The sequence below is a fragment of the Bubalus kerabau genome, chromosome 4 (assembly GCF_029407905.1).
Source record: "Bubalus kerabau isolate K-KA32 ecotype Philippines breed swamp buffalo chromosome 4, PCC_UOA_SB_1v2, whole genome shotgun sequence".
NCBI classification, from domain to species: domain Eukaryota; kingdom Metazoa; phylum Chordata; class Mammalia; order Artiodactyla; family Bovidae; genus Bubalus; species Bubalus kerabau.
This window is the reverse complement of record NC_073627.1, coordinates 92331978-92348123: the sequence shown is the minus strand read 5'-3', so window position 1 is coordinate 92348123 and position 16146 is coordinate 92331978. Positions and strand designations below refer to the sequence as shown.

The 16146-nt window shown below is 42.9% G+C and overlaps 1 protein-coding gene across 1 annotated transcript in view; it reads left to right on the top strand.

Moving 5' to 3' along the window:
* The first annotated feature begins 3039 nt into the window (after positions 1–3039).
* The window catches only part of SH3GL2 (SH3 domain containing GRB2 like 2, endophilin A1), a 222335-nt gene continuing 209228 nt past the window's right edge, over positions 3040–16146 (top strand). The window contains exon 1 of the mRNA XM_055577970.1: positions 3040–3252. Coding sequence (XP_055433945.1) covers positions 3208–3252 — 45 coding nt within the window. The 5' untranslated portion in view covers positions 3040–3207. The remainder of the gene's footprint in view (positions 3253–16146) is intronic.

The following is a 16146-nucleotide window of genomic DNA, read 5'->3' as shown; positions in this document are numbered from 1 at the left end:
AACTCATGTCCATTGAGCTGGTGATGCCATCCAACCATCTCATCCTCTGTTGTCCCCTTCTCCTCCTGCCCTCAATCTTTCCCAGCATCAGGGTCTTTTCAAATGACTCAGCTCTTCACATGAGGTGGCCAAAGTATTGGAGTTTCAGCTTCAACATCAGTCCTTCCAATGAATACCCAGGACTGATCTCCTTTAGGATGGACTGGCTGGATCTTCTTGCAGTCCAAGGGACTCTCAAGAGTCTCCTCCAGCACCACAGTTCAAAAGCATCAATTCTTCAGTGCTCAGCTTTCTTTATAGTCCAACTCTCACATCCATACATGACTACTGGAGAACTATCTCTAACTGGTAAGGAAAACACAGGGTAAGAGGTCAGGGTAGGGTTAGTACCTGGAGTCACCCTTCCTTCTGACCCTCAGGCCTCGGGGCTGAGTCTGCTCACTGCTTCAGTGAGGCTACAAAGAAGAGAACACACCTCCCCAAACTTCATTGAGGCTTTTGTGAGAACATACAGGCCACTTCATGGATATCTAATGACAAAAACTAAAATACACATGGCAGGAAATAGCAAGTCTCCCTTTCTCTTCTGAGAAATGGGAAAACATTTTCTCTTTTGTGCATGAGTGAGGGCAGACTAGGTTTGTCACAGTTACCACCCTAGACTCAGTGAATCGAAATGACTCAGGTCTATTCCTCACTCATGCTAAATGTCTTTTGAGACCTTGCCCTGCTTTGTCCGTACTCTGGATTCTGGTTGACAGACCACAACCACCTGAGATACTCTTAGGGAGGGGAAAGGGCTTTGTAGCATCTTGTTCCAACAGTTAAATTCTCTACCAAGAGGTGACAGTCACTTTCCTCCTTAACCCACTAGTTAAAACTTGTCACAGCACCCCCACTTAACCACAAGGGGTTTGGAAAATGCAATTCCACCTTGTATCTGAAAGGTACATAAACAGCAGGAATGACTTTCACTTTGGAGATCTGCTCCTTTTGCCTGCTTCACTTGGCAGCCTGGGGTCAGGAGTCCATGTGCTCTTGTTGGTCTGTGACCTGCCACTAACCACTTGAGTCTGCCTTTATGAGTTTCAATTCACATTATCAAGGGCTGTGATTGGTAGATCAGCTGATGTACAGGATCATCTGTTCGCCCTGTGCCCAAGCGGCCTGGCTGGAAGGGTGGGGGCGGGGTCTGTGGTTCCTCCCAGGTAGCAGGGGTTGAAGAGATGATGCCAGGCATCCTCAGTCCTCCTATTCTGCCATGCTGTTTCTTACTCATCCTTGGCAGTGTCACTCACCTTGGCTTCTGCTGTTCTGGCTTTTTCTCCTTATAGCTTTTGGTCCCCACATGGGGACACAATTCAAGTTCTTCTCTATGTGCTTCTTAGTCCTAGAAAAAGCAGATCAAGTGGTTAATGACCAGAATACAGAAGCCAACTAGTGCTGCTCTACCAATTCATCTAGTTACAGCAGAGTTTTAAGTTTTTTTTTTAATTTGGTGAAAGTCACATAATATAAAACATACTATTTTAACCATATCTAACTGTGCAGTTCAGTGGCACTGAGTACATTCACATGGTGTGTAACTCTCACCATCATTCATCTCCCAAGGTTGTCACCTCACTAAACTGAAACTCTGTCTCCATTAGACACTAACTCCCAATCCCCTCCACCCTCCCACTCCTGGCCCCTGACACCTACCAATGTACTCTCTGAATTTAACTATTCTAGGTAACTTGTATAAGTGAAACAGTATTTGTCAAGTTACAGTGGTTTTGCTTTAGCCCAATCATGTATACTTTGTTACATATGCAGTATTTGTACAACTTTGATTCATGCTTTTTTACATTATGTAATACTTATTTAATTAATTTAAAATATTTATTTATTTATTTAGCTGCCATAGGTCTTCATTGCTGCTGGGGGACTCCATAGTTGCAGCGCTTGGGCTTAGTTGCCTGACGACATGTGGGATCTTAGTTCCCTGAACCTGTGTCCCCTGCATTGGAAGACAGATTCTCGGCCACTGGACAAGTGGGAAGCCCCATTGTTTATTTTAGATTAAATCCTAAATCTACTGTCATAAAGGAATGTCATGCTGCTGCTGCTGCTAAGTCGCTTCAGTTGTGTCTGACTCTGTGCGACCCCATAGACGGCAGCCCACCAGGCTCCCCCAGTCCCTGGGATTCTCCAGGCAAGAACACTGGAGTGGGTTGTGATTTCCTTCTCCAGTGCATGAAAGTGAAAAGTGAAAGTGAAGTTGCTCAGTCCTGTCCGACTCCTAGCGACCCCATGGACTGTAGCCCTCCAGGCTCCTCCATCCATGGATTTTCCAGGCAAGAGTATTGGAGTGGGGTGCCATTGCCTTCTCCCAAGGAATGTCATAGTCATATGTTTTTATAACTGTAAACAGAGGATTAAGTGTTATAACTGTAGTAATATCCGACTTCAAGTCTATTTACCTGACCACCTTTAAGGTTTAACATTTTTTTCATCTTCTTTTTAAGTCATCAAATTGTGACCGATCTAGGAAAAACAAAAAACAAAAAAACAAAAAACCCAGCATTGGTGGCTTTCCCCAGCGTTAAGGAGGCTTAAGGGATAGTGAAACCAGGACAGTGAAATGTTTTCTGTGAACAAGCAAGGAGCAATGACTTATTCATTACCCCAGAGAGAACACCACTCCTTTCCAGGCTGCAAAGAGGGCAAGCTCAAAGGGCAGGAGGGTTGGCTTAGGCAGCGCCTCTGCGGCTACCTGGAAGCCAAGCAAATCACCTGAGTCTTGCGGGTGCCTGGGTTGCCAACCTGCAGCCACCGCTGTGCAGTCCGCGGGGCACGAGGACACTCCCGGGGCTGAAGAATGCCCTTGGCCCTCTGAACACGCTGCCGGCCGATGCGGCAGAGCCAGGTGCTGTGGCGGCCACCAGTGCCCAGGTAGCGCGTGCCGCAGCACCTGCCGCACCAACTCCGCGCCCGGGGCGGGGCTTCCCGCGTCCCCTTTAAGAGCCTGTATCACCCGCCCCTGACGTCAGGGTGTCTCTCCGCACGAGCCCGCGTCCCGCGCAGCTCCGCGCCCCCGCGCCCACAGCCCCGGCGGCTGCACGACGAGCGGCGGCCTGGACAGCGCGCCGCTCGGCTCGGTCCTCCCGCCCTGCTCCGCCTCCTCCGGATCCCTGCACCGCAGCCGCCCGCCCGTCCTCCAGCACCATGTCGGTGGCCGGGCTCAAGAAGCAGTTCCACAAAGCCACTCAAGTAAGGCACTAGACAGGTGCGCCGCGGGGCGGTCCCGGGAGGAGCCGCGGGGGGCGCGCTGGGCGCAGGCAGCCGGCCGGGAGCCTGGGGACCCCGGCCCGCGCCGAGCCCTCCCCGGCCTCGCCCCGCATCGCCCGCCCCGCCCTCCGCGGCAGCGACCCGGGCATCCCGGAGCTCCGTCCTCCACCCTCGGCTGCCTGCGGCGCTGCGGGCTTCCACCGGTCCCGGGCGTCCAGCCTCCTCGCTCAGAGCGACGCCCCCGCATGGCCCAGCGCTGGCGCCGCAGGAGGGGGGCCGGGTGCCCGGGCGGCGCGGCGGGAGATTATGTAAAGTCGCCTCTTCCCTGGTGACCTTGCGGTGTCGGTGCGCCCGGCTGTCCCGGGATGTGCTGGCACGAGAGGTGGCCCTCCCTCGGGGTGGCTGCGGAGATGCCCGCGGTCTGCGCTCCTCGCCTGTGGTCTCTGAATCCCTCCTCCCACGAGTCCGCGAGCTCCCAAGGAATGGGAGGTTGGGGCTTCCTTCTGGGAAGCTCATGCATTAACTTTACCTTGGAGAACTCGGTTATGAAACTCCTTTGAGGCCAAGCCTCGACCGACAGCAGTCTGTATGCCTTTAATTTCCCATGGGTTTTGCAGCCTTAACATGACCAAATCATCATGTATTTCAACGTATTATTTTTAGCGAGCCTTTTATGTTTTGGATGTGCCCATCTTTATGGGGTTAATAAGCTGTGATTATAATAAAACTTATTTTAGATTCTAATCATTTAAGTCTCGCTGGGCTGAGTTGAAAAGTCATACATAGGAAAAATAAGAATATACTTATAATGTGACCTATTTCTTATATAATGAGTATGGTTACTGGTTTTTGTTTTTTTTTAAAACCCTTTGAAACAGTTCTAGTTTAAGAGATCTTAAGCTAAGAACTTTGTTGCTTTCTTTAACTATTTCTCCTAATTTAGCCTTAAATGTTTTTTCATAGATTTGCCCATAAGTAATACCAAGCTTTCTCATTATTTTGTAGAACCTCAGATCTAGTGAGGTTTTCTAAGGCTGCCACAAAAACAGTTCTATTGTAAACCACCTCCAGAGAAGGTGAGGGTTATGTTTTACAGAATTTTGGTTAAGTTACAGTGGCAGACACGGTGTGAAATTCATCCCCTGTGTGCCCATGTGCCATCTCCGTCATTACAGACTTGCCTTTATAGAACCTGTTATATTTGTCAACTTGAGAAATGGAGAAAACTAAGACTATTTTGGTAAAAATTACCATTAATGTAATTTTGCTTTATCACCTTGGATCTTCCTGAGACCTCTGTGCCAGAAATATTTGCAAGTATAAGTGCATTATTGATGTAATTTGGAAGGCTTCTAATAACTGTATACTTCACATTCCTTCAGGGTTACAGAAGCAGCATATATGCTATCCATAAATTATCAGGCAGAACTTCCCTGATGTCACTAACCATTTTTATTTCTGGTACTTGTCATTTCTATAAAGCACCCTGATCCCCCTTACCCCCAGCACCAAACTGACCAGCACCATGCCTTTTTTCCACTTTGATGCTGAACACTTCCTTTATAAACCTTGGTGTCCTAAAAGGCACTTAAGAACCTTGACTTTGGAGTGGGAAAGGCTAAAGATTGACCCGTCTCTGCTGTCTGTGACCTTCAGCAAGTTATTTAACTTTTGAATCTGTCCTTGCTAGAATAAGAACCATTTCTTAGAATTGACATAAGGACAAATGAATTTGTAGAACACACATAGAAAGTGTTCAATAAATTATTATTAAAAATAGTTTTATTAGTATAAAATACTGATCTATATTCATAATAATGAGACGTGAGGAAATCCTAGCATCTAGGATTTCTAGCTTTGCTGCCTTAACAACAACAACAACAAAATAATCAAGCCACTCCATTTTAGCTAAGTTATGTGCAACTCAAGTTTGGAATAAAAACTTGAATTGTGATATGAAGGAACTTCTTAGAGCCTTGGAGGAGGTCTGTTTGTAATAAGATGAGATTAGTGTCTATCACACTGAATCCAGACACAGAATCACTGTGTCATTTTCTTTCTTTTTCTTTCTTGCTTTCTTTTTTTTCCTGGAAAACCTTTCATTTTAAAGGTGAAGTGACATGCAATCCCTTGTCTATAACCTAATGTAGCACAGTCTTAGAAAGCCCAAGGCAAATGGTTTTCTTCCTGTGCATGTATGGGCATTTTCAAGGGCTTTTAAAGCCAGTGCTGATGTTTACATGTGACAAAGATATTAAGGGAAATAGTCATGTTCTACTTTTAAAGCCATGCCTCCCTCAACCCCCTTTCCCCCACCATACATTCCATGTACCTGATCTTCTGTACAGAGAAAACTTTAGACCTAGAATTACTTCCTTTTGCGAATGGATATGCTAGATTAGATACACTGTGTTTATAAGTGAAAGGCTCCACTTCAGGAGCATTTCTCTTATTTCTGTGAAGTGGAGCGTTTTGCTTATATTTGTGAGGGATGATATTTGCATTAATAAAGCAGTGTAATTTTTAGTGTTTGCCCACTGATTGGAAACCTGATTACATGTGTCACCAGTGTTTACTTGGTTTGGAAGTGATTGTTTCTGCCCTGTTGCTGACAATTATTTTCATCTCTGTTCTTTAGAGGTTAAAAAATGCTTTTGCCAAATAAATTTTATTAAAGGGGAAAATCCTTTAAGCTTGAGAACATGTTAAAATAGCAAAACTTGATCATCTTTTAAACTTAAATATACTTTATTACTTAATTGCTCATAAAGATATAATTTATCATGCAATTAGAATAAATAAGATGCACCTTTCTAAAACTCTAAAATAGGGCAAATAAGCATGCATTATTCTACTTTTGTGAGTTTTATGCATATTGAAATTTCATTTTAGCAACAGTAATGCTGTCCCCACCCCCCCAATTGTTGGTTTAAACCAGCAGCAGATTAGGTAAAAATAGCTCTCCAGTTCCAATTAACATGCTGTTCTTACAAAATCTGTGCTTTAAAAAAAAACAACATTATCAAGCATTCGGTAGGGACATATCTTGCTGTACAGTGAAGGTTCTTCAGAGTAAAATTTTAGGTTTCTGTATTAGTTTGGAAGGTTGCAACTAAGTGTCACTTTGTATCAACAATGAAGTTATCAGTATTTGAGTGCCTTTAACAACATAAATTTATTGTCTCACCCTTTTGAAGACAAGGTGTCATTTGCAACAAAGTATCACAAACTGAGTGCCTTAAACAACATAAATATGTCGGACACGACTGAGCGACTTCACTTTCACTTTTCACTTTCACGCATTGGAGAAGGAAATGGCAACCCACTCCAGTGTTCTTGCCTGGAGACTCCCAGGGACGGGGGAGCCTGGTGGGCTGCCGTCTATGGGGTCGCACAGAGTCGGACACGACTGAAGCAACTTAGCAGCTGCAGCAGCAACACTTCTGCAGATAAGGTGCCAGGGGTCAGTAGGGCTTTGCTTCCTCTGAAAGCACTAGGCAATAATCTGTCCCAGGCCTTTTTCTTAGTTTCTGGTGGTTTGCTGGCAGTCCTTGGCCTTTCTTGATTTGTAGACACATCACCCTGATCTGTGCCTTCATGTTCACATCGTGGTCTTCCTGTTTGTTTCCCAATTTCTCTCTTTTGTGGACACCAGGACAATAGGGTGGGTTGGAAGTCCAACCTACTTGATGGGTATGACCTCATCTTAGGTAATTACACTTGCATGACCTTATTTCTAAATAAGGTCACACTCAGAGATACTGGGGGATAGGACTTTAACATGTGAATTTTGGGGGTGGGCATAAATAGTCCATAACAAGTCCTTATTTTCCTAAAGTATTTACAGTTTTCTTCTAAATATTGTACTTGATTCAATGTAAAAGGAAAACTCACTCTGTAAATAATAACTTTTTATAGCATAAAAAGAGATATGGTGGTTGGTGGTGGTTTAGTCACTAAGTTGTGTCCTACTCTTGTGAGCCTGTATGTAGCCATGTGAGACTGTATGTAGCCTGCCAGGCTCCTCTGTCCATGGGATTTCCTAAGCAAAAATACTCGAGTGGGTTGTCCTTTCCTTCTCTGGGGGGATCTTCCAGACACAGGAATTGTTGCAAGCGGATTCTTTACTGACTGAGCCACCAGCGAAGCCCAAAATGAGATACACTTTCTTCTTTTTGGGCTTTGCTGGTGGCTCACATGGTAAAGAATCTGCCCACAATGTGGGAGACCCGGATTTGATCCCTGGGTTGGAAAGATCCCCTGGAGAAGGAAATGACAATCCACTCCAATATTCTTGCCTGGAGAATTCCATGGACAGAGGCGCCTGGTGGGCTACAGTTCATGGGGTTGCAACAAGTTGGACACAATTGAGCGAGTAACACTGGCTTCTTTTCAATGAGTTTGGTTAATATACATACGTAGCATATTTCAAAAGGATAAAACATATTTGATTAGCCTGTGTTAATTACATATGATATAGCCTGGTAGTAATTATTGTCACATTCAGATTTTTCAACTGGAAATATTTAATTACATTGGTCTTTTGTACCTTTCTGTTTCAACTAATTTCTTCAGGGTTTCATCGCATTTAAAATGCTGTGCTTTATAGATGTTTTCTCTGGAGAATGTTACATGAATCTGTTTATGCATTTGTTGATTCAGCAAGATTTAAAACTGGTTGTTGTTCAGTCGCTAAGTCGTGCCTGAGATTTTGCAACCCCATGGAGTGCAGCACTCCAAGCTCCCTTGTCCTTCACTATCTCTGAGTTTGCTCAAATTCATGTCCATTAAATTGGTGATGCTGTCTAACCATCTCATCCTCTGCTGCTCCTTAAAACTTAAAAGTACTTTAAACCTGGTTAAAGTATTTAATTAATTAGCTATGATTTTATCTGAGTGAGGCTCTCAGTTCCTTAATTGCCTGCTGTAAGCTGTAAAATCTCTGCTGCTTTTGAAATCTCAAGTATGGCTCATCTCTATTCCTGCATCCTGTCAGTTTCTTAGGCTGGTGTCCATAATAGACTGCAGAGGGCCTGTTTATTTCCTGAAATTATGCTGCATTTTATGTGTGCATTTTTCTGCGGAAAAGTGTCCTTAGCCTATCACCAGCTTTTTAAAGGAATTCCTAGTCCCTAACTTTCTTCCTCCTAGAATAAAAAATACATTATAAGAAATTGATCATGACATCAGAAGAGAATGAAGTGGTTCTTACAATACCTTCCTCCATTTCTTTCTTTCTTTCTTTTTTACTGGGCTTTAGAATGTCTGATCAAAAGGCAGCTTTCTCTGAGTGAATTTTAGGGGCAATCATATATTTTTTAAAAAATTTCTAGAGATGTCAGAATTGAATGGGATGTTTGTGAGAGTGCCATGCTTTTATAATTAGGATAACTTGAACCATGTTTTTTAAAAAGTTGTTAGTGAGCTCTAATTTCCTGATTGTTTTTTGTAGTTGTTGATGTTCAGTCACTAAGTTGTGTCTAACTCTTTTCAACTCCATGGACTGTAGCACGCCAGGCTCCTCTGTCCTCTACTATCTCCCAGGGTTTGCTCAAGTTCATGTCCATTGAGTTGGTGGTGCTATTAATGTCTAATCCTCTCGTCCTCTGCCACCCCCTTCTCCCTTTGCCTACAATCCTTCCTAAGGTCTTTTCCAATGAGTTGGCTCTTCCCATCAGGGGGCTAAAGTATTGGAGCTTCAGCATCACTCCTTCCAGTGAATATTCAGGGTTGATTTCCTTTAGGATTGACTGCTTTGCTCTTCTTTCTGTCCAAGGGACTCTCAAGAGTCTTCTCCAGCGCCATGATTTGAAAACATCAGTTCTTTGGCACTCAGCCTTCTTTATGGTCCGACCCTCACAACTGTACGGGACTATTGATACACTTGCCAAATAGGCCTGTTGAGTGCTTTAACTGAATGTGTTGACTGAGGATAATTTTGCTTGAGACTGAGATTTTTCTTCTTTTTTAAAAATAATTTTATTTATTTTTATTTGTGGCTGTGCTGGGTCTTTGTTGCTGTGTGAGGGCTTTCTCTAGCTGCGGTGATTGGAGGCTACTCTCTAGTTGCAGTGTGCAGGCTCCTCAATGCCATGGTTTCTCTTGTGGCGCATGGGCTCTGCGGTGCTGGACTTCATGTGGCATGTGGGCTCAGCAGTTGTGGTCCCCAGGCCCTAGAGTACAGGCTCAAGAGTTGTAGTGTGTAGGCTTAGTTGCTCCACTTGCAGCCTGTAGTATCTTTCTGGACCGGGGATGGAACCTGTGTCTCCTGCATTGGCAGGTGGATTCTTTACCACTGAGCCACCAGGGAAGCTCCTGAAATTCTTTGTGATTAAAGTGTTTGTTGTGGACATGGTTATATTTATGCAAGGGCTCCCCCCACCCCATTAACGATTAGTTAATGTTTTAAATTGAATTTATATGAGTATTCATTTCAATCTCCTTGGAAAATTTAAAGTACCTTCCAAATTAATTATAAATACCCTTGAAAATGGTAAGACTTGGTTGGGTAAGGTGGTGACTGTTTTAAGAAGAAATGTGATTTTGGAGGGAGGACTTTATATTGGGCTGCTACTGCTGGCAGAGAAGATTCCATTCTGCAGAGCCCTTGTGCTGCATGAAGGTGTCTGGAGCCCCGGGCTTTCTTTAGAGTGGGCAGTTTGAGGAAGTGAACAGAAGGGAAGACTGTTGATAAGTGAATAATGAGAACAGTGAGGTTCAAGAGCAGCTCCAGGGTTCAGAGTGGTTGGGCTTTCCTGGGATGAGTAGTCCTTCAGATGGCCAGAAAGGCAAGAGAGTAGGGGGAAGGAAATCAAAGGATGTCTGTGCCTTTCCTTTTTCCTCTTTTCTGTCCTTTTAATCCTTTGTGCCCTTGTTCTTTTTTTTTTTTTTTTTTTTTTTAATGTGATCAGTTGAATGTGGACTTAAGCAGAGAACAAGGAGGTTTAGGAAAACAAAGTTTATTATACTCACAGGTCCTGGAGAGAGAGAATCACTGCACACTGAGAGGGGGCCACATGGGCGGGGGACCAGGAAAGTGGGTTCAGCCCAGCAGGCGGAGCCAAGAGAGGAGACCCATGGACAAGATGGACAAGCACCTTTATGAAAGGTCAGGATGGAGTACACAAGAAAAGGCATGAGGGACTCTCCCTGATGCACGAGAATGTTACTAGGTCATGGGCAGAGAAAGGACCTTGTAGTCGGGCTCGGCTTATCACACGGGTGCACTTTGTCACCTGGGTGGGGTGCTCACAGCTTGAGCCTGTGGGGATATTGAGGGAGCAGGAAACAAAATATGAAGTTTTAAATATTTTACGGTGCAACCTCTCTCTTTTTTTTCTTTGTGGTTTAGATTTTCTTTACTTCCCTAATCAATTTGGAGCCTAAAGTTTAAGAGTGATTTATATGGTCTATGATGGATAATAAAGACTAAGAAGAGAAATATGTATAGCCATAACTTTTAAAATACCTTGTTATGAGACCCTGCCAAGTGTTCCTGCAGACTATCAACAAAATATTTTCAAATGATATGGAAACCTCAGCTGAGTCTGATGCTTTGGGAAATAACTTTACTATTTATGAAGATTTTATATCTAGTACAGCTTCTATATTCAGAAATGATCTTCTTGCTTTGCTCTAAAGTCTCTCCTCCAATTATATATGGTATGATGACTGTGGAGAAGCTATCCCTCATTCTTTAGAATCATTCAGCTCCTAGGAAATTTACTCAGAAAGATGCGCTCAATAAAGGACAGAAATGGTATGGACCTAACAGAAGCAGAAGATATTAAGAAGAGGTGGCAAGAATACACAGAAAAACTGTACAAAAAAGATCTTCACAACCCAGATAATCATGATGGTGTGATCACTCACAGTCATCTAGAGCCAGACATCCTGGAATGTGAAGTCAAGTGGGCCTTAGGAAGCATCACTATGAACAAAGCTAGTGGAGGTGATGGAATTCCAGTTGAGCTATTTCAAATCCTAAAAGATGATGCTGTGAAAGTGCTGAACTCAATATGCCAGCAAATTTGGAAAACTCAGCAGTGGCCACAGGACTGGAAAGTCAGTTTTCATTCCAATCCCAAAGAAAGGCAAAGCCAAAGAATTCTCAAACTATTGCACATTTGCACTCATCTTACACGCTAGCAAAGTAATGCTCAAAATTCTCCAAGTCAGGCTTTAGCAATACGTGAACCGTGAAATTCCAGATGTTCAAGCTGGTTTTAGAAAAGGCAGAGGAACCAGAGATCAAATTGCCAACACCTGCTGGATCATCAAAAAAGCAAGAGAGTTCCATAAAAATATCTATTTCTGCTTTATTGACTATGCCAAAACCTTTGACTGTGTGGATCACAATAAACTGTGGAAAATTTTGAAGGAGATGGGAATACCAGACCACTTGACCTGCCTCTTGAGAAACCTATATGCAGGTCAGGAAGCAACAGTTAGAACAGAACATGGAACAACAAACTGGTTCCAAATAGGAAAAGGAGTATGTCAAGGCTGTATATTGTCACCCTGCTTATTTAACTTATATGCATAGTATATCATGAGGAACGCTGGGCTGGAGGAAGCACAAACTTCAGATATGCAGATGACACCACCCTTATGGCAGAAAGTGAAGAGAAATTAAAAAGCCTCTTGATGAAAGTGAAAGAGGAGAGTGAAAAAGTTGGCTTAAAGCTCAAAGGTCAGAAAACTAAGATCATGGCATCCAGTCCCATCACTTCATGGCAAATAGATGGGAAAACAGTGAAAACAGTGGCTGACTTTATTTTTTTGGGCTCCACGATCACTGCAGATGGTGATTGCAGCCATGAAATTAAAAGACGCTTACTCCTTGGAAGGAAAGTTATGACCAACCTAGACAGCATATTAAAAAGCAGAGACATTACTTTGTCAACAAAGGTCCATCTAGTCAAGGCTATGGTTTTTCCAGTGGTCATGTATGGATGTGAGAGTTGGACTATAAAGGAAGCTGAGTGCTGAAGAATTGATGCTTTTGAACTGTGGTATTGGAGAAGACTCTTGAGAGTCACTTGGACTGCAAGCAGATCCAACCAGTCCATCCTAAAGGAGATCAGTCCTGGGTGTTCATTTGAAGAACTGATGTTGAAGCTGAAACTCCAATCTTTTGGCTACCTGATGTGAAGAGCTGACTCATTGGAAAAGACCCTGATGGTGGGAAAGATTGGGGGCAGGAGGAGAAGGGGACAACAGAGGATGAGATGGCTGGATGGCATCACCGACTCAATGGACATGAGTTTGGGTGGACTCTGGGAGTTGGTAATGGACAGGAAGGCTGGATGTGCTGCGGTTCATGGGGTTGCAGAGTCAGACATGACTGAGCAACTGAAACTGATTGTCTAGCCTCTTCCAAAGTATGGTATCTGATAGAAACAGAAGTATCTTTCTCATAATTCAAACTGAATTTATGAACAGATCCTCATTGGAGCAGTTTAAGCAATATCTTAGTATCAAGGTAGGCAGATATGGTTTGCCTTGCCTTTTAGTGTACAAGAATCATCATCCACAGTGAACACTCCCACTTGGAAAAGGGAAGAATGGGAATCATGGCCTTTGTGCTTCATAACAGTGGTGCCACCTGCTGAGTAAGCTTTGTGCAATCCCCAGTCCCTACAGAAGAGGAAGTTCCTTGGCTTCACCCCGTTTCTGCAATCTGGGAAGAACTCTCTTGTTCTCTCTCTAATCTTGCTGAATTTAAAGAGAGTGACAAGGAGTGTGACCTCTGGATGCTGCATAGATTCTTTAGTTGGCTTCCTGTTTATTTAAATTTGGTTGTCACTTTACAGTCTCAAGCTTTAAACTATGAACTGCTCATAGCTGATTTGACAGGTGATGTTTCTTCAAAAGGTCTGAAGGCTTCTTCAGTTTTCTTCTTGTCATTTCATCTGCCAGTTACCACATGGAATCTTTCTTTTCTCCAATGGATCCATTCAATCTGTCTTAGATCTCATTTTCAACCAGTACATTTGGTTTTTGTTATCTGCACTTTGAAAGATGTTCTGATGCTTTGGTTTCACCAACATGTCTTAATGGATCTTTGCTACTCAAAGCTCTTTTTATTCTTATTTCCTGTTATATGCTTCAGGAATCCAAAATAAGTTCTGCCATCTTTAACACATTATTTTCAAGGTTGCCAAAGGGAAAGTGTGTGTTGGAACAAGCAGGGAGATATCCATGGGCCAAATCTGAAAGAGGAGTGTGGTTGGCAGAATGATAAGACCTTCAGTGACCCTCCCTCTTGTACAGGCCCCTCCCCTTTGAGGGTAGGTCAGCCTGTCACTATGGAAAGATGTCTCCTGAGATTATTCCTTTATATGGCAAAAGGGGGATTATACAGTTGGGATTAATCTAATCCCATGAGCACTTTAAAAGAAGAGCATTTTTTTTTTGGGTGGGGGATGCTGGTAGCAGAAGAGGAGGTCAGAAAGGACTACGCATACTTTTGCTATTTAAAGATGAAGGGGCCATGTGAGGAGTGTATTTCCTCTCTAGGAACAGAGAGAAGCTCTTGGATGGCAGCCGGCAAGGAAACAGGGACCTTCTAAGGTTCACAGCCTTGAAGAACTGAATTCTGACAACGATGTGAATGGAAGGCGACTTCTTCCCAGAGTCTGCAGAGGGGAGCCCAGTCTAGCTGCAGACACCCTGAGGGCTCATGAGACTCTAAGCAGGGAACCCAGGCAAGCTGGCTCAACCTGTTGAAGTCTGAGCTAACAAATAGATATTGTCTTCAACTATTAAGTTTGTGGTGATTTGTTATCCAACAACAGAAAACTAATAGAAGGAATAATCATTTATGTTTGTGTTCAGTTGGCTGGAGCTTGTAGCCTGGCCAAACCTTGGAATGCCTCACTTCAAGGGAAGAAGGGAGGAGGCTGGGAACTGTGGTCTCTCCATGTACCCAGAATGTAGAAGTGGGTGTTGGTAACACATTTATCTGTATGTGTGCTAATGATTGTATATATGTACACACACATACACACACACACATACACATACAATACAAACACTGACACATACAATATAAGCCTCATTTGCTGTCAAGATTTTCTCATTACATAAGCCTCTTTTAATATGTGCTATATTTTACAGTCCCCATCCTGTGTTTAGTTATTGATATTTTTCTCTGGTGAAACACAATTTTCTTTTTGTAGTCCCTGATCAGTTTTAAACAGTGAGGCTGTTAACTACTTTCTGAGCATCCTCTTAGCTTGGTAGGCTGGTAGCACAGTGACAATTTTGTTAACTTTGGAATGGAGAGGCTATAGAACATTGAAGAGTTTTTTGAATTGTCAGTTTCCAATAAGGCATCAGGGAATCTTTACCAGTGAGAGTAGAGTGTTCGACTGTTCATTGTACATCTGTTTGCTTGTTGAAGACTGATGCCAGTATAGATACAGGGAAATGCCCTTATCTTGTATAGGCATGTTAGACAGCTACATGGTAGTTTGAAGTTGCTCATTAAGTAGTTGTTGAGAGCTCCAGATGCCCATGGCACACTTTGTGTTGTTTGTCAGTGATGTGTTTGCTTCATGCTCTTTGACATGACTAGGAGATCCAAAGCCCTGAGTGGGTTTCTAGGTGTAGCAGGTGGACAGTGCCAGACATCTGTTGGAAAGGATGAGGTCTTGCACCCTGAGGTGTCCCATGAGGACTTGGTGTCATTGGACAGCTTGGTCCAGGAGAGAGAAGTCAGACACTCTTTGGGTCTGAGTGAAGTAACCTAAAGGTGATGTATCCTGTAGGAATTGATTGCAGAGTGGGTAATCACCATTCTGTAATTGTCCAGCTTTCACCTTTGTCATTCCCTGTGTTTATAGCTGCTCACTGAAGTGACAGGGGCGCTTCTTTAGATGCATGAATACTGGCCATGTTTATTTTATTCATTAAACTGCTCAAGTGGCTACTTCTGGGCAAGAGGCATTGCAAACCCAAACCTTTGGCTCTGGCTGGCCTCCATCATGTTTGTAGACTGACTGAGTAAAGTGCTTTCTGGAGATGTTCTCTTCATTCCTGTTACCAAGATTTTACTCATGCAAGTTAATATCTTATTATCCAGAGATTCTATTCTACTTCTTAATGCTCAACTTTTCACTTGAGTACTGTCTCCTATTCTACTTTTTAATTAAGTTCAACAAGCAAATTTGTTTTTAATTTAGCTCTTTTCTGCCCATGGCATGCCTTACTCTCTGTGCATCTTTGGCCCTTTTGAAGCTCACAAATTCAGGTTCTTTCGATTTTCTACTTTTTTTTGGCCTTTACCTTTACCATAAATCCAAGCCAGAATTTCTAGAGAGAAGCTTATAATGCTCATCATCTATTTCTTCTCTAAATTTTTTTGATATAGACACAGAAAACTCCTTTTTCTTAGGTCCAACAGAAGCTAGGAAAACTTAATTGTTTACAAAATTTAAATTGGTCAGCAGGTATTTTGTGATAATTAAGATGCATTTAATTCATTTTTTACAAGCTCTTCCAGCTACTTTCTATGTCTCAGGATATGTGAATTTAAATCCTTTAGGTACATATTAACCATAAATCACTTTATATGAATATGTTCTAAACAGAAAGCTTATCATAAAATCTCTATATCAGTGCATTTGTCTAAATATGATTACTGTTACTCTACTTTCATGAAGCAGTGAGTTATGCTCATACCATGCGATGTGTATTTGCTTGCCCTTTATAAATTTAAATTATTGCTGTCTGCTGGTCGCTGCCACGAATGACCAGATGAATTTCTATAGGCTCTTCTGACTTCTGTAGGCTCTTTCCATAGGTTATTGCAGAATAATTTGACTATTCCCCATACTTGACATTCATGTTTATCTTCATGACCTTTTGGCA